Source organism: Lynx canadensis, chromosome E2, assembly GCF_007474595.2.
Source record: "Lynx canadensis isolate LIC74 chromosome E2, mLynCan4.pri.v2, whole genome shotgun sequence".
In the NCBI taxonomy this organism is placed as follows: Eukaryota; Metazoa; Chordata; class Mammalia; order Carnivora; family Felidae; genus Lynx; species Lynx canadensis.
The window spans coordinates 1,429,931-1,452,287 of record NC_044317.1 but is presented as its reverse complement, the minus strand read 5'-3'; the positions used below and the strand labels follow the sequence as shown (position 1 = coordinate 1,452,287).

The 22,357-nt window shown below is 67.2% G+C and overlaps 1 protein-coding gene across 1 annotated transcript in view; it reads left to right on the top strand.

The window, feature by feature from the left end:
• ZFPM1 (zinc finger protein, FOG family member 1) overlaps positions 1-22,357 on the top strand; it is a 67,510-nt gene that overhangs the window by 17,449 nt on the left and 27,704 nt on the right. The window contains 2 exon segments of the mRNA XM_030298766.1: positions 10,948-11,064; positions 13,325-13,447. Coding sequence (XP_030154626.1) covers positions 10,948-11,064; positions 13,325-13,447 — 240 coding nt within the window.

The following is a 22,357-nucleotide window of genomic DNA, read 5'->3' as shown; positions in this document are numbered from 1 at the left end:
ACCCCCGCTGGTGTCCCTTCCCCACAGTGGGGAGGCAGATGGCCACCCCCCGGGGCAGAGAGGGCCTTCCGGCCTGAGCCCCAGAGTGAAAAGCTGGTGGAGCCTGGGTCCTGGCCTTGGGGAACAGACAGTCAGGGGCCAGACAGCGGTCACACAGCAACCAAGGAGCAGACGGGGTAGGAATACAAAGGTCTTCTCCGAGCCGCAGTGCTACAGCCAGGAAGAGGAACAGTGGCCTGGTGAGGGGAGAGACAAGGTCTCAGGCCCCAGAGCCACATAGACCTGGGTCGGGACCCCCAAGGGGATGGCGAGTGAAGCGTCCAGGGGAAGCAGGAGACACCGTGTGTAGGGCAGGGCCCAGGAAGGGGGCAGGCGGGCCACCTGGCCACCCTCCTAGCTGTGAGGCCCTGGGCACGTCGTCACCTCTCTGTGCCTGTTCCCCGTCTGTAATGGGGCAGCCTTGAAGTCCCGTGTGGTCAGGTCCCCACAACCACGCCTGTTTCTCGTGCCCTGAGAGGCCTCTCAGGGCGTGTGTCCCAGGGTGCCAGGCTTACCCTGGGCCCCCACTGGGCGTGGCCGTGGGACCGGGGCAGTTAAGCCCCCCAAGTTCCGCCTGTCAGTTATGGGGCTGGCCACGGGAGGAAGTGGCAGTGGCTGAGGCCGGGATATACAGGACCCCTCCGGCGTCAGCACCCTGTCCCCTGCCTGGAGTCCCCACACCCACCCAGGCCCTAGGGACCTGAGCCTAGGTCCCCCAGGCCCTAGGGACCTTATTGGGGTTGGGGGACCGGCCCAGCCTATATTCTGCCTGTGGGGACAGGCGGCATGCCCCGGTCCCCCAACCCCAATAAGAGGACTCAGACTCCAAGGCTCCCCTCTGCCCAAGCCCTCCGCCTCCCCCAGCCCACAGTCACCAGTACTCACTGAGCACTTACTGTATGCCAGGCACTGCCCCAGAGCAGGGGTGCTGCTGGGCACAGCCAGTGAGCCTGCTAATCAAGTGAGCACCCTGTGAGCCCGCGGGCAGGGCTGGGGTCAGCAGGGCCACCGCCAGGAGCCAGACAGGTGCTGGCATGGGTTGTAGCCCCAGTAATGGTTTGGCTTTCACAGAGAGAGAGAGAGAGAGAGAGAGAGAGAGAGAGAGCCAGCCCGGGAGGCATATGAGCAGAGGAGGGCAGGTGTCGGGCGAAAGCGTGACTCGGGAGATGGGTGTGACCTTGGAGTCCACACTGAAGGCCCCAAGGAAGGACCCAGGGAAGGATGAGGCCTGGAGGAGAGGGCAGTCACCGGGTAAGGGGCGCGTGAGGCCCCAGAGGTGGTCCTCCTGCCCCTGGGCCTAGGACACTGTTGGTTATGGGGACACAGGGACAGGATGGCCACATGAGCATCCTTGCTGGCCCTGACCCCTTCTCCCACCTGCCATCTGCCAAGGGGTACTTGACAGTGAGTTCTGGCCATTGCCAGGCCGCCCGTGAGGGAGGAACGGGTGTGGGGAGAAGGGCCCGGGGAGGCTGGGAAGGGAGCACCGAGCCACACGCGGTGGGTTGGCTGGGGATGAGGGCAGAAAGGTGGCGGGTACCATAAAGAGCCCCAGACCCTGACTGGCCCTGGGAGCTTGCGGGGAGAAGCAGGCGAGGATCCCCTTGCCGGCGGCTGCTTTTCTGCACGAGATCTGGCCACGGGGGCCCTGGCTCTTATTTGGGTTACGCGGGACCGTCCCAGCCATCTTTCAAGAAACGTTCCTTTGAAAGCTGAATCGCCCTTAAAAGGATGAATCTTGATGTATGTGAATCATTTCTCAATAAAGTATCAGGGTGTTAAAAGCTCAGATCCCAGGGGCGCCTGGGTGGCGCAGTCGGTTAAGCGTCCGACTTCAGCCAGGTCACGATCTCGCGGTACGGGAGTTCGAGCCCCGCGTCGGGCTCTGGGCTGATGGCTCGGAGCCTGGAGCCTGTTTCCGATTCTGTGTCTCCTCTCTCTCTGCCCCTCCCCCGTTCATGCTCTGTCTCTCTCTGTCCCAAAAATAAATAAACGTTGGGAAAAAAAAAAAAAAAAGCTCGGATCCCAGTAGCTCTGGTCCGTCAGTCTGGCCTCTGTTCCCAGAGCGTGCAGGGCCCTGCCTGGCACTCTCCTGACACGGCAAGGTTTCTCTTCATGCCGAGGGCGTCTCCTTGCCCTGAGACGGCCCAGAGTGCGTCCGGGCTCCTCCGGCCTGGCCTACCTTGGACAGCACCAGTGTCCCCACCCAGCCCCCATGCGTGACCCCGGCGCTTGCGGGCCGGGCTGGGAGGCGGCATGGGTGGGGGTATGGCTCACCCCCGGGCAGCAAAGCAGCTGAATTGACAGTCGCTTATACACAGGATGACAGGGAGGGCCCGCTAAGGTGTGTGGGGGGCAAGGCCTAAGAAGCAGACAGTCTAAGACCCAGATGTCTGGAAGAGGAGTAGTGAGCCTCCCGTTGCAGGGTGCATGCAAGCACCATCAGATGGACGCTTGGTGGGGAAGCGGAGTCAGGCTGCGCGGCCCCATCTCCCCTGCCGCAGGCGGCCCACTCAGGGAGTCGGGGAGCAGAACCAGCGTCAGGGGGGCGGCCATGGGCGCAGAGGGTTCGGATGCCTGTTCTCCCCCCTGTGGGCCAGGGCGCCCGCTCGAATAAGCCAAGATTATCTCGCCAACATCCTCTTGTGGTCGCCCCAGCTGTCAGCGGGCTGACCCTGGGTCAAAGAAGCCGCTGGCGGGTCGCAGCGGGGGCCTACGGCCCCTCCCAGCCTGAACCCCTCGTGGCCCCTGGGCCTGCCCGGCCTGCGTGGGAAGAGCTGGGGCTGAGGGCTGAGGAGGCCTTGACCGGGCGGAGGGGCAGCGCGGCCGGCAGGGGCGCGCAGACGTGGGCTGGCGGCGGGTGTGGACTGGGGGTGAGGTGGACCCGCGGGGAGAGCCGGGCCCCCCCAGAACTCCATGTCCCTCCCGGGAGCCCCTCCCCCTTCGGGGCTGTGAGCTCCTAGGGGGCAGTGGGCCGGGAACCCGCCTCGACCCTAAACGTCAGAGAAGCTGACGGTCTCCGGCGAATGAACTGCTTCCCCCAAGCCTTGGCAGTGTTTGCTGGGGGCCTAGAGCCTGCCCCTTGACCCCCACTGTGCCCACCCGTCTCCCTCTGTGGCCCCGCCGCCCATCAGCCGTGCGAGCCCGGCCTCACAGGCCCTGGACTGTCCGGGGCTGCTCTGTGCTGCGGGGACACACTTGCCCTTCGGCAGCGCCCGTGCGTGGGGCTCCCCTCTGCTCCTCCGGGGCGTGTCCCCCTCCGAGCCCTGTTCAGCACCCCCTCCTTCCAACTTGCTTCTCTCTACCCACCTGGGCCTGGGAATTGGCTCAGCTGCTTGTCAGCATTGTGCGTAAAGCACGAGTCACCGGGCCCCGAGGGGCTGCAGGTGGGGGGGTGCAGCTAACAGGCCAGAGCAGCCACGGCCCCTGTGTCCTGGGCCTCAGTGGCCTCCTCCACCAGTCACCAGCTGGATTAGACACCCTCCTTCCTGGGAGGGGACTGACAGCATCCAGTCCTGCTTGCCAGGGCCGGGGAGGGAGGACTTCCCCGGCTTCAGACCCAACCCCGGCTGCCTGGGGGGCCTGGGCCCCTGGGACCGCCAGCCACGGGCCCCAGCCGCCCAGAGGTCCCACAGCAAGGCCCCCAGAGGGGAACAGGGCTGTCCCCTCCGTGGCCTGAGCCACCCCACTGCCCCCCGGTGGGAAAGTCTGAATCTGTTGCTATTTTCTCTCTGTTATCGGGGCCTTATCTGGCCACCGTGTGCCACCCAGAGGTCAGGGTCCCTCTCCGGGCAGCACCGTGCCCCCGCCCGCCCAGCGCCCTGTGCCTCGGGCCTGCCCACCAGCTGTCCAGGGCTGGCGAGACAGGAGGCCAGGCCTTCTGCCGGCCTGGGGGGAGGTCCTTCCCTCCTGCCCGCACGGTCCCCCCGCCAGGCCCCAGCTCCGTCCACCAGTCCCCCTCCCCCCAGAGGGCAGGTGTGGCGCCCCCTGGAGAGTTGAAACAAATAACAAGACTTGTAATAATAACCTGTCTGTGCTCAGCACCCACTGGCACCACCTTGCTGAACCCTGACCCCAGCCGGTGACGTGACATCCCTTCTTTCCATGTGGAAACCAGGCTCGAGGAGGTGTGGCCTGCACCAGGCCACCGGCCTCAGCCTCCTGCTGTGCCTCCTGCCTGGGATGCTTTTCCCTGGCCCAGCTGCAGGCAGTCCCGTCCCCTTCCAGAGCGCCACTCACTGGTCGCCTCCTCCAGGAAGCCTTCCCTGACTGGCACCTGCACCTCTCCTTCGGGGCAATGGCCGCTTGCATTTTTCACTTTGCTTTCTCGGGGGTGGGGTGTCTGGGTTGCCGTGGGGTCTCCAGGGGCCTGGTGCGGAGCCTGGCAGTCAGTGAACCCAGGTTTGACAGGTTAATGACTGAGTCGATGAGTAAGCGAGGCCATGGGAGGCGAGGGCCGCCAGCACTCCAGCTGTGCCTGCTGCCCTCTCTGGGAGGCTGGACGCGGGGGCGGGGGAGGGGGAGGGCCACGTGGCCCGGCAGTGCCCACCCCACCCCACCCCCACCCCCCCGGGCCCGGAGGCCTGCCTTCAGGCAGGAGGGGCTCCTGGGCAGGTGTCCCACCTCTGTTTTATCCTCTGTAAACGGAATATAAGAAGGACCCACGTAATGGGCAGGCCCACGTGGTGGGGCCTCAGGAAAACACTCGCACCCGTAGTCAGGCCCCGAGTCAGGGGAGGGGCTCATGGGGACTCCGCCCCCTGTTCGTTCACATGTTTCCAGCGGTCTCGGGGTGCAGACACAATCACCCCCGTTTGATATGGGTGCAGCCTGCAGGGACTTTGCCTAGGACCTCCGGACTCCCCGTGCAGTGCTCCGTGACACCGTCACCTGCACCCCGCCTGGCAGGTCCACCTGGGGGCCAGAGCCCGGGGGGGTTTTGTCCCCTTCACGCACATGAGCTCTGGCTTTCTTAGAGGTGGCCATTCAAAAGCCCCCCCCGCCCCCGCATCAGCTGCCTCGCCATCAAAGCCAGGAGGGGCTGTTAATCGTGCAGCTCGGGGACTCGGAAGGGAGAGGGGGACCATCCCGCTGCACCAAGCCTGTCTCCGTAATTCAGTCTTAAAGCATGAAAAAAGGGAGTTGATGAAATTCTGCTATCAGTGCCGAGCCAATATGCAAAATATCTCACCCCAATCAAATAGCTATTATGTTTGCATTTCCATTCCGGCGTCCGGCTTAATGAGCAGAAGCCGAATCGGCGCGGGGTGTCTGCTCGCCGTGATAACCGAGGGGCTCCGGGCCGCGGGGGCAGCGCTGGGACCGCCGTCGTCACCCGCGGACGCCCCCGGACAGGTGTTCAGCCTTGGGCGCCCGCCTCCCCGCCCTGCCGGGCCCTGCGGCCAGCGTCACCCTCCATCCTGGTCTCTGGACCTGGGGACAGTGGAGGCAGGTGCGGGGCCGCCCTGGTGCAGGCGAGGCCTATGCCTGAGCCAGCGTCCGCAAGGGTGGCATGTCTGGGGAGGGTCCTGTCCTGCCTGTCCCCACCACTGCTTCCTCGGGGCTGGCGGGGGGGAGGGGGGCATGGGCAGGTCGGTTCACCTTGCTGGGCCTCAGCTTATTCATCTGCAAAGTGGGCGTGACCTCTGGGCAGTGTCAAGAGGGTCGGAGGAGGAGACCTGCCCGTCCTGACTGCCCCACACCCCACGCCACCCCCCTCCCCCCGTCCCAGGCCCTGCTGTGCAGCCAGCGATGGTGACTGATGACGGTGACGGCGTACACTTGGTGCGTGCTTACTCCGTGCCAGGCCCTGAGCTGAGCTCAGCATGGATGAGCACCACATTTCATGTGACGGAGGAGCTGTGCTGGTTTCCCCAAGCACAGAGAGGTAGAGCTACTTGCCTGAGGTCCACACAGCACGGATACCTGCCCTGCCTTGCCGTGGATAGGCCTGGCCTACCTGCTGGGGCCTCTGGCCAGAGAGTGTCCCCCAGGGGCCAGGCGAGGGCCATCCCTAGCGCAGGGCACCCGGGGAGGAAGCTGTGCCTCCCTGAGGTCTGGCCAGCGGAGGAAACTTCCTTCCCTCCCAAGCCCCCGGTGGAGCGGGACCCGAGAGCCCCCCATATGACCCCAGGGCTGTCCCCGGGGGCGAGATGGCACGCTCCCGGGGTGCCGAAGCAGGCATACGGCAGCCTTTCCCAAGACACGTCCCGTCTGCGGGCTCGGAGCGATTTGCTGGCTGGCGGTCGTCGCCCGCATTATCAGAGCGGCTTTAATTGTGCCGGAACTGAATTAGCGGCGTTGGAATAAATTGCCGCGGCCCGGCAGCCTCTTTCTTTACGCTCATCGTCACGCCTTTGTGCGACGGGAGCCTTTGTTCTCCCATAAACGGACCCGCCGCGAGCTTGGGGCCTCCCTGGGTGGCTGAGGCCCACCTGAGCGAGCCAGAGAGTGGGGAGTCGGGGCTGCTGTCCCGGGGTCGGGCAGGTGTGGGGAGGCGTGTGCCGGCTCTGCCCCGGCATCGGCCCCAGGGCCCTGGTCCCTGCCATCCTTGAGAGCAGCAGGTGGCTTCATACCCACTCACCGGAGCAGACAACCGAGGCCCCGAAGTGCGATGGCCATTGAGCAGGAGGGAGCGCAGCTGGGGGGCCTCCCCTGACGGCTCTAGGTGAGCCCAGAGGGCACCAGCGCTTCTCGAAAGGGTCCGGCAAAGGGCGGGCCCCAGAGGCCTTTGCGCTGCCCGCTGAGGCTGGGATGGCCGCGGTGACCGGCAGTACCTGCCCGGGGCCAAGCCCACGGGCGGGGAGGTGGAGGGACTAGAGGCCAGCCTCCACCGCAGCCTCTGTTTTCCTGCCCGGATGCCAAGGGAGCCCACGGCAGGCCAGGCCTCCCACCTGAGCCGGGGCACGTTGGGCCACTCTGGGCCGTGCCCCGTCTACCTGAGAGCCTCCCCTGCCCACGTGGGTGCATTGACACGGGAGCGCAAGGCCTGGCCTGGGGCTGGTTCTGTGTGGTCTGAGCCCGGCCACGGCGTACTGAGCCCCTGCCCGCCTCCTGTGATCACAGTGCTGATGTGTCTGGGCGAGGAGGCCGGGACTCCGATCCCGAGCTAGAATCCAGGGAGCTGCAGGCAGGAAACCCCCTGCCTGGGACTCTCTAAGGCTCCCCAGTACCTCTGGGATTAGCATCCACTCCTCCCCTGGCCTCTCTCCAGCCTCCAAGCTCTTCCTCCTTTCCCACACCCAGCTCTGTCCAGTCCCCAGGCCCTCTGTCCAGCCCCCAGGCCCTCTGTCCAGTCCCCCAGGCCCTCTGTCCAGCCCCCAGCTGTCTGTCCAGCCCCCAGGCCCTCTGTCCAGTCCCCGGGCCCTCTGTCCAGCCCCCAGCTGTCTGTCCAGCCCCCAGGCCCTCTGTCCAGTCCCCGGGCCCTCTGTCCAGCCCCCAGCTGTCTGTCCAGCCCCCAGGCCCTCTGTCCAGTCCCCGGGCCCTCTGTCCAGCCCCCCAGCTGTCTGTCCAGTCCCCAGGCCCTCTGTCCAGCCCCCAGGCCCTCTGTCCAGTCCCCGGGCCCTCTGTCCAGCCCCCCAGCTGTCTGTCCAGCCCCCAGGCCCTCTGTCCAGTCCCCCAGCTGTCTGTCCAGTCCCCAGGCCCTCTATCCAGTCCCCAGGCCCTCTATCCAGTCCCCAGGCCCTCTGTCCAGTCCCCCAGCTCTGTCCAGTCCCCGGGCCCTCTGTCCAGCCCCCAGCTGTCTGTCCAGCCCCCAGGCCCTCTGTCCAGCCCCAGGCCCTCTGTCCAGCCCCCCAGCTGTCTGTCCAGTCCCCAGGCCCTCTGTCCAGCCCCCAGGCCCTCTGTCCAGTCCCCGGGCCCTCTGTCCAGCCCCCCAGCTGTCTGTCCAGCCCCCAGGCCCTCTGTCCAGTCCCCCAGCTGTCTGTCCAGTCCCCAGGCCCTCTATCCAGTCCCCAGGCCCTCTATCCAGTCCCCAGGCCCTCTGTCCAGTCCCCCAGCTCTGTCCAGTCCCCGGGCCCTCTGTCCAGCCCCCAGCTGTCTGTCCAGCCCCCAGGCCCTCTGTCCAGCCCCAGGCCCTCTGTCCAGCCCCCCAGCTGTCTGTCCAGCCCCCAGGTCCTCTGTCCAGTCCCCGGGCCCTCTGTCCAGCCCCCCAGCTGTCTGTCCAGCCCCCAGGCCCTCTGTCCAGTCCCCAGGCCCTCTGTCCAGCCCCCCAGCTGTCTGTCCAGTCCCCAGGTCCTCTGTCCAGTCCCCGGGCCCTCTGTCCAGCCCCCCAGCTGTCTGTCCAGTCCCCAGGCCCTCTGTCCAGTCCCCCAGCTGTCTGTCCAGCCCCCAGGCCCTCTGTCCAGTCCCCCAGGCCCTCTATCCAGTCCCCAGGCCCTCTGTCCAGTCCCTCAGCTCTGTCCAGTCCCCGGGCCCTCTGTCCAGCCCCCCAGCTGTTTGTCCAGTCTCCAGGCCCTCTGTCCAGTCTCCAGGCCCTCTGTCCAGCCCCCAGCTGTCTGTCCAGCCCCCAGGCCCTCTGTCCAGTCCCCGGGCCCTCTGTCCAGCCCCCAGCTGTCTGTCCAGCCCCCAGGCCCTCTGTCCAGTCCCCAGGCCCTCTGTCCAGCCCCCCAGCTGTCTGTCCAGTCCCCAGGCCCTCTGTCCAGTCCCCGGGCCCTCTGTCCAGCCCCCCAGATGTCTGTCCAGCCCCCAGGCCCTCTGTCCAGTCCCCCAGGCCCTCTGTCCTGTCCCCCAGCTGTCTGTCCCGTCCTCAGGCCCTCTGTCCAGTCCCCCAGCTGTCTGTCCAGCCCCCAGGCCCTCTGTCCAGTCCCCAGGCCCTCTGTCCAGCCCCCGGGCCCTCTGTCCAGCCCCCAGGCCCTCTGTCCAGCCCCCCAGCTGTCTGTCCAGCCCTCGGGCCCTCTGTCCAGCCCCCCAGCTGTCTGTCCCCTCTGAGATCTGCTGGCAGGAGCCTCCCCTGTTGTCGCTCTCTTTCTCTTTCACTTGCCTCCCTCCCTCCCTCACGGCATTTATCATTTGCTGTTGTTTTCTGTTTGGGGCCCAGTGGGGCCGGAAGTCCCCTGCAGAGTCCAGGTGTGCCCGGCACCGCGGCCTCCTAGAGCGGTGTCCGCCCCACCTGTCGCCACACCAGGAACACTTAGCGTTCGTCACTGTCGCGGGCCACCATCTGCCCGTGACCAGGGAGGTGAGCTGAAACGCAGACAGACCACCAGCTTGCCCACCTCCCTGCTCCACGGAAACTGCCAGATGGGGAAAGTCAGCCTGGAACCTCGGTCACAGTGCTGCTTGTTCTGTCGTAGCCCCGCGCGTCTCCGCTGCCAGGAGCCAGCTCCTGTGGCCCCTGATGGACGCTGGGGCCAGGTTTCATCCCGGGGATAATATGGCAAAGGCGGGGAGTGAGTGAGGGCAGCAGGAAGAACACTAGGGCTTTGGTGAGAAGCCCCTGAAATGGCAAATTTTGGTCTCTGTTTTTCTGGGGAGAAGGCACTGGCTTTCACCACATCCCCACGGGGGTCATGATGTACAAAAGGTCAGGAACCACCGGCCACAGAGGCACAAATCCCAGGCGAATCTCCATCTGCTGCTGCTTGCTTGCCTCCAGGGACGGGGAGCTCAGCCTCTGAGAGGTGGACGCGCCATTCCACATGCCTCAGGTGCCTTCTGTCTCCAATGCCAGCAAAAGCAAGCCCCATTCTGCCCCCGCCGTCGTGCGCTCCCGTCACATGGATTTGCGGCTGTCTTCATGGCTTCCAGATGTTTCTTCCTGCCCGGTTTCCTCTTCCTCAGCGGCAAGAGGGCCTGGCTGCTGTGGGGTCTGTGGCCTGGGCCCAGAAGGGCACCCCCTCCATCCATCCTGAGTAGGAGGAGCAGGGGGGGGGGGGGTCTGGGAGTCAGGCCCCTCCCCCACGCCACACCCGGAGGACGGGTGTCATCTCTACGGTGACTGACAGGGTGGGGGGGGCGGGGCAGGAGGCAGCTCAGCCCCAGCACCTGTCTCCAGCCCTCCGGGCCCAGGCTGAGTCAGCCGGAAGGGGCCTGGGGAGACGGGGAGCGGAATAAGGATGGGCACCTGTTCCCCATTGTCCCTCTGCCCGCCCCTCTGGACCCACTAGTCTGACCTCAGGGACACGGTTGCTGCCCTGACCGGGGGCACCTTCGTGGCTCTGGCTTCCCCACTCTCCTGAGAGGTCTCTGGGCTGTGGGCCCACCTTGTCGGCTGTAAGGGGGGCTCTGTGGGACCCCCCGCTGCAGGAGCCTCCCGGGGAAGGTGGGATTGGAGTCAGGTGCCCCGGGCCTGCGGCTCTCCGCCCCCAGAGGCTGCAGACACCTGTGCCCCCACCTGTGCCCCCTCAACCACTTATTCGCTCAGCCAGGTTTTCTGAGCACTTCCGTGCGCCGGACGCGGGGTCCACCCTCAAGCTCCCGAGCCTCGGTACCTGAGTGTGGGGGGCTTCTCGGAGGAGGTGTTCTGGGCCCAGGAGAGGGCTACCCTCTCGTCTCAGGGGCCCTGAACCCCCGGAAGAGTGTACCTATGGGTCGGGCGAGGGCTGTGCTTCATGCAACCCCCAGAGGGCCCCCCCCCCCCGGCCAGAGGGGGCACCGTTGCTGCTCCCACAGCGTGGAACAGAGTGCAGGGGAGAGCACGCTGCCCCCGGTGCTGGAGAGACCAAGGAGGGGCTGGGACCACCGTCCTGGCGAGAGGGGCCCGTGGGCAGGCCGCGGTTGACGGGACGGCCGGGACGACCCCAGGTGCTGGGGCTGCGGCGGGACTGGGGCTGACGCAGGGGTGAAGTGTGCGCAAGTCTCGGGGGCGCCCCCCACGGCCTCCGACCCTGCGGGGCGGCCGAGCCGGTGCCGGGAGGGGGTCAGGCCGCCCCACGGAGCCTTACGGATTCCCTTCGGGCTGTTGTGCAGGTTCCCTCGGAGACGTGGAGACCGCAGAAGAGGACGCCGGCCTCCCGGAGCAGGAGGCTGGAGCCGTGGGGCCCGAGGCCGCGGGAGAGCCCGAGCCCCTGAGCCCTGCCAGTGCAGGTGAGTCGCGGTGGGCGTGCCTCGGGCCCGAGTCTGACCCCTGTGTCGCACCCCCGCACCCCCGGCGTCCTTGCCTGTGGCTTCACGGAGCCAGGTCCTTCTGGGACTCGGTTTCCTCACCCATGAAGTGGGTGTTAAGCTTGGCGGTGTCTGTGGGTCGACTGCTCCGCAGTTTCCCGCCAGGGCGCTGACGCCCCGGGGACACACGCCACTGGGCACGGGTCCAGCCCCTTCTGGTACCGATGGGGAGACGGAGGCCCCGCTGGGGAGGTCTAGCCCAGGTCGTGGGCCACTTGAGAAAGCCATGCCCTCTCCAGCCTCACTTTGCCCTGTGTGGAACGGGGACAGTGAGTCCTTACCTGGCTGTGCCAACGGCCTCAGCACACATGGTCTCAGTACATAGCAGGCTGTAAGGTAAGGTACGGTACCCCATTTTACACCCCAGGGAATGAGCCCAGAGAGGTTAAGAGGCTTGCCCCTGGACACACAGCCTGTAAGCACCCAGGCAGCGATCTGACCCCAGGTCTGGATTCAGGTCGATTTCCCTTCGTGCCCAATGCCTGCCCCCCCCCCCCCCAGGCACCTGGAACCTTTCTTTGGACCCTCCTGGTGGCAGTTTCGTGGGCCAGAGGTAGTGCTGGGGGGTGGGGTGCCTGGGCACGCGCTAACCGCCAGGAGGCCGGCTCTGGCCTCAGGGCGAGGGCGGCTTCCCTAGCGAGCTGTACCCCGGGCCCCCCAGGGGGAGGGGGCTCGCTGAGGCGCTGGGGGCGGCCTGCTTTCCTGAGGAGAACACTCAGGTTGCGAGACTGGTGGGGGTGTGGTCTGGTGCACCTCTCCCCGCCCCCACCCTGCTGCCCACGGCCCGTGATCTTATCCCCATTCAGCACCTCGACGCCCTTGCACACGGAGGATGCGCAGAGAAGGGTGTCCCCCGGCGGCAGCACCTGCCCGTGCAAAGGCCCTGAGGTGGAATATGGCGAGTGGGCAGCAGCCTTCTGCGGGGTGGGGGTGGGGCCGGGGCACAGAGACCCCAGGCAGAGCGCCGGGGACCCCCCCGCCCACCCCCAGCATCTGCCAGTCTCAGAGCATCACCGTCCCCCCTGGGATGGCCACAGGCCAGGAGTCCAACAAGCCTCGTGCTCTGAGACCTGGTGGCCCCTCGGTCCCTTTCCCCAGTGGCAGGCCCCTCAGGGGTGGCCCCTCGGCCCACCCAGAGACAGCGGCCGGGGTGCCGGCTCTTGTGCATTATTACTATCTCCCCCTCATCATCCGCATCATGTCTGTCCCCGGGGCCCGTGCTCCTGCCCTGCCTGAGCCTCGGTCGCTGGGTCTGGGCGGCCGAGCCTGTGGCAGTGCGCCCGGGGCCCCCTTATCGCCACCGCCATCACCACCGCTGTTAGGTGCTGTGTGCTAATGGGGGCGCCCCGATCTACCAAAGGGCAAGTGGCTGTTACTGGTGGACTTTGACCCGGTGGCTTTCCAGGGGAGCCGGGCCCCTTATCTGATCTGCTCGCTGGGGCTGCACGGGGTGGGTGGGGGCGGGGCCGGGGAAAGAGCTGGAAAAAACAGCCGGGGTTGCACCTGGCACAGGCCGCGGTGATAACGCAGCGATGGGCGAGATAAGGCGGCGTGGAGCGAGCTCTGCCTCTCGGGCGGGCCCAGCGCGGCTCCCGCGCGATGGCTGGGGCTCGAATGCCAGCCGCGTTGATTTATAGCCAAAAATAATAGGACTTTTATACTGTGTGATTGATTTATTTGATGTTAATCACAGCCCTTATCTTGGGTATTAATAATCTGCCGGGCGTGTGACGTCACCAAGGGGGGGCTTTTATGGGAGCTCATCGATTGGGGGCTGCGTGGTTATCAGGCTCAGCAGGGAAGGCAAATATGCCCTTTGGGCTGGACCCGGGTGCCGGGCCCGGCTGGAGGGGCCCCCAGCTGCCGGTGGAGGAGACCAGGGAGCCTGCACGGCCGCCCGCTGGCCTGGGTGTGCCCGTGAGGCCACCCTGCCCTCTAATTATTAGCGGCCACTGGAAGAGCAATTGTTGCTGCACTTAACGAGGGGATGAGGGGCTCTGAAGGCCAAGGAGAAAACTGAGGTGTCTGTGCCCCCATTAGCGCAAGCCCGGTGGGGAGGGACCTCGGGCGCGTGCTCACCGCCTGGGTCTCGGTGTCCCTCCTGGCCACGGGGGGGCGGTGGGGAGGCGGGCGACGCGGTGCCCGCAGGTGGCGGGGCCTGACCGTGTTTTCCTGTCCGCAGACGCCAATCCCCCGCCCCCACCATCGCCACCACCCGCCACATCCCCAGGAGGCCCCGAGATGGAGGGGCAGGAGCCAGAGGCCAGGCTGGAGGAGGAGCCGGGCAGCTCCTGGAGCGGGCCAGGTAACCACACCCACGGCCGGGGGCTGCCGTCCTGCCGGCGGGGGGCGCGGGACGGGCCTCGGCTTCCGGCCGAGGAGGTTGGTGGCGACCCTCCGGGCCGGGGCCCGTGCCCGTTCCGAAGTCCAGGCAGCCTGTGGGGCCGGCGGTAGCGTGGGAGGAGGCCACCAAGCCCTGCCGACGCCCAGAGCTAAACCCCTTGCCCACGCGCTCCGAGGGCTCCCAGGAGGCAGCGTGCCTGGCTGGGGGAGAGGAGCAGGTGGTGAGGCCAGCGAGAGGCATCGCAGGAATCGGGAGCCACGGAGGTGGATGCCTCTGCGTCCCAGCTGGGCTGGGGGTTCAGGCCTGTGCAGGGTGGGAGAGGGCCCACCCCCCGGCCCCCGGGTGGCCGCAGCCGCAGGGTCGGGGGGCAGGAGTTGGCTCCCAACTGCCCGGTGCTGGAGCAGGGGAGTGTCTGAGGGAGGATTTGTGCTGCCCATCCCCCTGCCCGAATTCGGACTTTGGAGGTCCTACCAGAGGGTTCTCCCTGTGCTCCTAGCAGTGCAGGGAAAGCTGGGCGTGTCTGCTGTTTCTGTTTGTTCCGGGGAACGCAGGGGGAGGGGGCGGGGGCGGGGTCGTGGGGCCGCGTGTCTGTGCGTCGGCGAGGGTCGGCGGGCACGGTCTCGGTGAGGGGACGCCGTGCACTTGGGCCAGGCGTGCGTGGATGCAGGAAGCATTCACTGAGCGCTTGCTGAGTGCCCGTCTTCTAGCTGCGAGCAAACAGTCCTCAGGGAGGGTGCACGAGCAGCCCGGGGAGGCTGTGTCCGGTGGAGAGGAAGCACCCAGGTGGGGCGGGGACAGGCTCTGCCAGGGCAGAAGGGACCCGAATCCCTCCTCGGAGGGCCCTCGGGGGCCAAGATAGGAAGGGTGTCAGAGATGGTGTCCCTCCACGCTCAGGCTGAAAGTCCATGTGGACCTCTTGGGGGGCAGGGGAGGGGGTGTCCCCAAGCCTCGGGGGAAGAGAGCCGTGCCTGACTAGCGATGTCTGCCACCGGCTCCGGCGTAGATGTGGGGACACGTGTGCCCCCCGGTTCCCCTCGTGATTTAACACAGCCCGTCCCACACGGGGACAGCGTGGGCAGTCTGAGGCTGTACCAAGATGGCAACCCCGCATTTTCTGTGCCCTCTCATTCTCCGCCCTTTCCACCTGGATGGGCCACCGTGTTGCCCAGGAGCGGAGCACCCTGGGTAGGACGGTGCTGGGGGTCCCCTCTGCTGCCCCCCAGCTCAGCAACACTGCTTCCCTTCAAAACAGACTTGGCCGCCACCCCCCCTCTTGGGGACCTGTTGATGGCAGAGGAGGGGCCCCGGGTGCCCTGGCAGAAATGTGCCCGCGGTGTGGCCTGTTCCCACCAAGGAGCACCTGGCAAGGGACAGGCCACAGGGCCACGTGCCCCTGAGGTCCTCACGGCCCTCAGAGCTGAGCCGGACACCTGTCTGCTGGGTGCTAGGGTCCACACGGGGGCCTTTCCGCCCACAAGATGGTGCTGCGCGGGCTGGGCGGGGACCCCGTGGTCAGACCGCGCTGCCTGCCTCAGTTTCCCCGGCTGCAGATGAGGTCACAACAAGGCGCCCACAGCAGCCGGGTCAGCACTGCCCCAGGCCCCGTGGACCTCATGTTCCAGTCTTTATGAGGAAACGTCCTGCTGCAGGGGCGGGGCGGGGGGAGTGGGGACCACCCGTGTGCCTGAGGGACCCGGACCGGCCACTGGATAGAGTGGCCCTGGGGAGGAAGAGCCCCAGGCAGCGTCACCCAGGCTCTGAGGCGGGCACGGGGGTAGCCCCCCCAGTTTATGCAGGAGACTCGGGAGCAGGGTGACAGAGGGACTTGTCCAGGGTCACCCAGCTGGAAAGTGGCAGAGCAGGGTCCAGACCGATTCCCGGCTCCAGAGCCGGGGCCGCGAGTGTGTGACTGCCCCGGTGGGGCCCCATCCCCCCGTCAGTGCAATCATCACCCCCATTTCATAGACGGAGGAACAGAGCCTCCTGGAGATGGGAAGCTGACCCCGGGGCACCGGCCGGCCCGAGGGTGGCCGTGCTTTAGGGCTGGAGCGCCTCGGGGGGCTTCCTGTGCTATTTGCATCCCTGGGGCCGGGGGCTCCCCGTCCGTCGCCGCAGATAGCAATTTCTGCGCAGTGGGCAGCGATGGGCCGATAAGCGGCCGCTGGCCAACCGCCGTGGTGCCTGCCCCCTATCAGACCCCGGGCAGGCCGCACTTATCGCCCGCCAGGGAAGCCAGAGAGGCCCAGTGGGCCCTTATCTGAGAGGGGCCGCCCGTGCCAGCGATGGGGCAGCGGGGCTTTGCCAGGGCCTGACCAGGCCGGCGTCCCTGAGGGCAGTGCCCAGGGTGGGGGTGTGCGGCCGTGGCCCCTGCCCACGAGTCCCGCGCCCCACCCCCCTCGCCTTGTCTGCCCCCTTCTTGCCACTCTGCCCATCCCGGGTGAGCATCTACCCGCCCCTGTGTCTCTGAGTCTGTCCCCAAGCCTGGAAAATAGCCCTGGATGTACCGCCTGGCTTGGGGACACCAGCTACCTTTGCCCTCTGGATGAAGGCGACCAGCTTGGACCACACGTGCACCTTGCACCGTCTGGCTCTGGGGAAGGGCCTGGCCCCGAGCCTCAGTTTCCCATCTGGCCTGCGCGAGGCACAGAGCTCCGTGCACGCCGGTCGCCTTCCTGGCTGCCATCTGCCAGCGAGGGCCAGGGCTCGTGGGTCTCCCAGGCACCTCCCCCCCCCCCCGGGTCAGACCCGTGGTCAGGGAGCCCAGGAGCCGGTGACAACAGCCAACAGCCCAGCAGAGAGACTGGGCCTCGGTGCCTCTCTGCAGCTGCACAGCCCGTACAGGGGGGCCGCTCTGCCCCGGGGGCAGGGCCCAGAGCAGCCGGCCACGGGCACCCCCGGGAGGCACCCCCGGGCAGCAGGCAGGAGGGCCTCGGTACACACTGCAGACACCAGCGAGGGCGTGGATGTGCGAGGGCTTCGTGGACGCCGGAGTGCACATCCGGGACCCGTGAGGGGCCCGGTCCCGCCCAACACCTGGTGGCCCCAGAGCTCCAGAACCAGGCTGGGGAGGTCCTCAGGGATGTGTTTCCGCTTCGAGAAGTTGTGAGCTCCGTCAGCGGCCTCAGCTGTCGTGGGTCAGGCGGGAGTAGGGCCAGTGGCGCGGAGGTCGGGGCACAGACCCCCCGAGCGTGCCGGCCCCGGAGGGGCTCCAGCTTTGCCCACCTCTCTGGGCCTCAGTTTCCTCATCTGTACGATGGAGCTAAGGGGCCTGTGAAGGGGCTACGCCCACAGCACGCAGAGAGCCGCAGTGTCGTCTCCCCTCGCCGGCGGCCTGGGCTGGGATGTCACGTGGAGAAGCCACTCTCGGGGCAGAAAGGCACTGCCCGCTTCAGCTGCCAAGCAGGGGGCCCGAGGCTGGGAGAGGCCGCCCTCCACTTCCTGCGCCCCTGCGAGTGGTTTGTGGCCCAGGGTGAGGCCGGCTCCGAGGTGGCCCCACAGTGCGGTCTCAGGGATAGAAGTCCCCTCTCTCCTCTGAGCAGCGGGACCGCAGCCGCCCCCTGGGGCGGGTGAGGGCCTGGGCAGAGCCCCCCCTCCCCCCAGAATTAGGTGGATCCTCCCTGCATCCCAAGGAGGGTGTGCTGGGGTGTCCTCCATGCTGGGAGCCCCGACCACACCGGTGAGGGGACTGTGGAAGTCCCCGAGGGGAAGGTGGCCCCCAGACGGGCCCCATAGGGCAGGGAGGTCCTCGGGTCACAAGTGCAGAGCCCGTGCAAAGGCCCCGGGGGTGAGACCGAGGCCTAGCCAGGAGGCCCTGGAGCCCGGTCCCAGGTCTGTAGGGAGGGCGCTTCAGCCTGTGGTCGGGAAAGCACCCTCTGGGGCTCAGGGACGCGGGGATGCTGGGCTGGGGGCTTTGAGGGGAAAGGCGGTGGGTGGCGGGAAGGGGGAAGGCTCAGTATTTTTATCTTTGAAATGACCTTGTTTGCTGGAGGGGCTGGCTGTTTAAAATTCTGATATGCAAATATCTGAGAGCTGTAATCTGTAATCCCCAAAGCATGTCTGGAGGGCAGCTGGCCACGAGCTTTCTGCCTGAAAGGGGTCGGCCCCTCACGCCACGACCCCCAGCCCTCCTGCCATTCATCCGTCCCCTCTCCCCCACTCTCGGTCTCCCCACTAACATCTAAAAGAAACAGGTCAGGCAGGAAGGCCGGCCTCCGTTCGGACTGAGCCTGGAGGGTCCCATCCTGAGTGGGGGTCCTGGGCGCATCACCCACCTCCTGGGCCCCATCTGAGCCCCTGTGCAGCGGCCGCCAGCGTGCCCTCGGCCTGCCTGGCCGGGTCATGAGGAACCAGGATGAAGGGAGCGGCTCTGGGGAGTCCCAGGGCGTCCGGGAGCCTCCTCTGCAGCCAGCCTCATGGTGTGGGACCCCCTCCCGCCTGAGCAGCCCCTGTGCCGGGCCGCCTGGGGCTGGGCCGCCTCCTCCGGCCTCCCTTGCTGCCTGGTGAGCCTGGCACAGGGCAGGCAAGGCCCGGATGCCCCGGATGGGGGCCAGTGTGCCACTGCTGCTGAGTGCAGGTGCCACGCCGGGTGGGGGCCCGCAGGGGGGCGTCAAGTAGCCGTGAGGGTGGCCTGGGCTCCGTGGGCCCAGGAAGGGGGGAGGTGGCCAGGGGCACACTTGGTGGTCAGCTTGGCCGGGGGTGGGGGCCCCGGCCTGTGGCCTGGCTTTGCGATCAGGGCCCCAAGAGCGGGTTTCCTTTCACCCATAGGAGCCTCGGAGCCTGGAACTCTTTCCTGGTGACCACTGTTCACAAAACAAAATCTAATTGGCCAGGCATCCGGTGTTACTGTTTATGTCCCCATCCCGGGCCCTGGAGGCAGAGGTGGGAAGGCTGGCCATGTCCTCACGGCACTGCGGGTCAGCAGAGACATCCCTGAGCTGAGGCCAGAGGACCAGCTGGAGTGGGGTGAGGGTGTCCGGGCAGTGCAAAGGCCCTGGGGTTTGAACAGCGTGGGTGGGTGTGGCTGGAGCCTGAGACAGAATGGGCGCAGGTGGGTCAGGGTTGGGGCTCCGTGCTGTGGGGTGTAGGGAGACGCCTCTACGGTCTTGGCATAAAAGGAAGGGCTGGGGGATTTCAAGCGAGGTGTCTGGTCAGCTGCCATGCAGCAGCTGGGTTGAAGGAGCACCCGCAGGGAACACGGTGCCGTGAGGGGCCAGAGGCGGAGCTGCCTCCTGCTTGAGCACTGGAGCCCGATCCCCCCACCCCGGGGGTCCTGGGGAGCCTGCTGGAATCTTCACCTCTGGAGCGTGAGCAAGGGCGCCGGGCCGGCTATCTGGGCTGTGCTCGGCTGACTAATCTCACTGCCGGAGTTTCTAGGCAAACCTCAAGGTCTGTTATCGGGCGGCGGGCGGTCGGGCTGCCGAGGCAGGACGGCCTGTCCTGATGGACAGCCCGGGAGATGGACCGATACGGCCTGGCCGCACGTCCCCTCCCAGCAGCGCGGCCTGCGTGGGTGGGAAAAAATCATTTCGGCTATTTTGCGTTATCGTGGGGCCCGGCACTGCCACCCGATAGGCCTATTTGTCTTAGATTAACAGATGGGGGAGGGGCGAAGGAGAGGGTGATGGTAGATGGCAAGGGTCAGCCCGGGGTCAGCTCCAGGGGCCAGAGTCGGCCACCTCTTCTGGGTGTCCCAGGGGGACGTGGGCCCTGAGACCCGCCCGCTGGGCCCTGTGCCTGTCCAGACCCCCTTTCCCGGCCGAGCAGACGGAGATTCCAGGAGGTGGCGGAAGGCCCGGGGTGGGCGGGCTGCGTGCCCCCGTGGTCAGCCAGCCTGCCCGCCTTCCCAGCTGTTTACAGACACCTGCAGGGGGCCAGCCGTGCCGCTGCTTCCGGCAACAAGGGGGGGTGGTCCTGCCCTCTTGGAGCTGTGTCGTGGGGGTGACACAGGCCTTCGGGCCAAAACATCCCGGTCTCTACGGCCCAGGAGCCGGCACGAGAAGGTCGTTCATTCACTCCACGAACACTTGTATGTTCAACACCTGCTTGGGGCCCGCAGCGTCCAGGTGGCCAGGGCACTGAGGTTCGAGTTAGGGAGACAGAGACAGAATAACCCAGAAGCGACGACGTCACGCGGCCGAGGGGTGAGGCTCTGGAAAAAGAGAGGGAGCGATGCCGAACAGGCCTGGCCGAGCCCACGGGCCAGAAGAGGGGGGAGCCGCTGGGGACGGTGCACTGGGCACAGGGAAGGCCAGAGCCCCGGGGCCCAGAGTGTGCCCCGCCGGGACTGGGGCGGGTGCAGCGGTGAGGAGGGAGGAGGCAAGCTCAGATCAAGGGGGCGGCATCCCATAGGAAATGGGGTTCAGCTGTCACAGGCTGAGGGTCGCCCGTGGGCTCTTGCCAGGACACGCTCCCCAGACCGCTGGTCCCTGGGCCGGAGAAGGGGCCTGAACCCCTGGCTGGCATCTACCGCCACAGCTCAGGCCCGCCCACCCCTCTGAGCAAAGCCCTGTAGACAGGGCCCCCAGGACACGGCTGAGGTAGGGGCCGTGGCCTCCGTGGCCGCCTGTCCCACACGGATGCCACCTCTTGCGCTGCCCGGGGGGCACCAGGCCACACCCGGCACCCCCGAAAGGCCGTGCGCAGAGAGGGGGCATCCGCAGTCAGAGCTCGCTGCCCGTCTCTGTGGGGAAACTGAGGCACGGAGCTGGCAGCGTGGCGTCCCCCACGGCTGGGCTGCTGACCCCTCGGCCCCGGGGCAGCCCCTCCCCGTGGTTAGTGGCTCCCCACCCGGCACCCAGATGGGCCCTGGCCGGATGGCTCGCTGCCGCGGCTGGCTCCGTCGTCCGCCTCACCCCACCCGGGGGCCGGGGCCTGTGAGAGGCGCAGGCGGTCAGCGGGCATGGCACCAGGACGCGAGGACCACCGTCCGCCGGGCGGCTCCCGCCAGAGCTCACTGCCCCCTGGTTTGCGCTCTTATCTGTTGAGCACCTCCCGTGTGCCGGCCCCTGTAACAGACACCGGGGACACCGCAGGAACAAAAGAGACCAGCCACTGCTCTCCTGGAGCCACGGCCCGTGACAGAGAGCGCCGCAAGGGGCTCGGACACTAACCGAGAGAAACGCAGGGGAGCATGTGGCAGCTGGTGCTGGGCGAGGAGATGCCCCTGACCCGCGGGGATGTGCACAGACAGCACCCTGGGCCGGGGAGCAAGCTGCAGACACCCTGGGTAAGCCGGCCTTTACAGCGCAGCCGAGCAAAGGCCCTGTGGCGGGGCCGCAGGGGGTGGACTCGGGAGACAAGCTGACGGAAATTTGGCAGCAGGTGCCGTGCTCCCCGTTTTACAGATGCGGAAACTGAGGCCCGGAGAGGTTCAGTGACCGTTTCTGGCCACCACCACCGGGCGCTTGAGTGGACTGGGTTCGCGGCCCTGGTTCCCGGGGAAAGGTCCCCTCACCCAGCTCCTCTTGGCCTTGTCACACGTGGTGCCCAGGGGCTTTCCGACGCCTCCCGGGGTGTAGACTGTGCCTGGCGGAGGGCGAGGGGGCGGCACAGCACCCGGCAGGGAGCACGGCCGGGGCCTGAGTCCTCGGCCGTCCCGGCGGCGGGTGGGGGCCCAGGCCTGGCCGCCTGCCCCGTGCCGCCCGCTGACCTCACCGGCCTTCCGGGAGCGGCTATCTGTGGCCAGGGTGGCCTATCTTGGCCGCGGGCGCTAATCGAGCCTGGCTTCCTCCTCCGCCCTCCCACCGGCTTCCTGCCCCGGCCAGACCGCCCCCTGGCCCCAGGCCGTGTCTGAGCGTCCGTCCGCCTTTGCTCTGCCAGCGCCTCCCAAATGTCAGTGGGCTGCAGGTCTGGGTCTGCCCGCCCGCACCTGGGGGGGCCCTTCCAGAAGGTCCCCTCGCTGTCCTCCTCCGGGGCCCAAACCCAGACTCCGCACAGCCTGGCCGCGTGGCCTGGGGCCTCCACGAGGAGGTGGCCGCAGACGCACCTGGGAGACACCCGGGGGCTGGCGGGGTCGGCGCGTGACAGCAGGCCGTTCCCGCCACAGCCGCCACCGCCGTCCACGCCAGCAGGGCCCTCTTCCCAGGACCAGCACCGGCACAGCCCCTGGGCCGACAGAGGGACTCCTGCTGTTGCTCACGTTGTCACCGTCGCTGTCACTGACACGGTCAGTGTCCCTGACTCCGGCATCGTCAGCCTCGCTGTCTCCGTCCCGTTACCCCAGACCTGCGGGGCACCGCTCGCACCGGGGCGGACCTGGCCTCCAGCTGGCCCCCTTCTGTGGGCCCGGCCGTCGGGAGACATGACGGGGGCCGGGCAGGGCGCAGCGGTCCCTGGGCACCGTGTGGGTCCTCCCTGTGGCCGTGCGGCCACGGCTGGGGCCTCCCGTCAGGCTGTTCCTTCTCCAGCCGGCTCCCCCGGCCCCACCTGACAGGCAGGGAAACCGAGGCTTGGCGAGGTGCGGCGGCTCTGTCGGACCCCCCCGGGATGGGAGCCAGGCCCCCACCTGCAGCACCCCCGCCCGCCCCTGGGGACCCCTCCCCTGCAGCCAGCACTCGCTCTTTATGTTTGTTTATTTATTTATTTATTTATTATTCCTCTATCTCTGTGCGTAACTTTTGATTTCCTCACCGTGTTTTTCCATTACGGCGGCCGTGGATGCGGCCGATAAGATCGGTCCCCGGAGATGGGACAAAGGGGCCGCCATTGGTTCGAGGGCTGGTCATATCCTGCCCGAAAGGGCCGAGCTGGGCCTGAAACACGGCGTGATGCTATCGCTGCGGCTTTTGTGTGTCATCGTCGTCGTCGTCGTCGTCGTCGTCGCGGGGAGGCCCCCTCCCCCGCCCAGGACCCGCCTTTGCCCCTCTGCAGCCG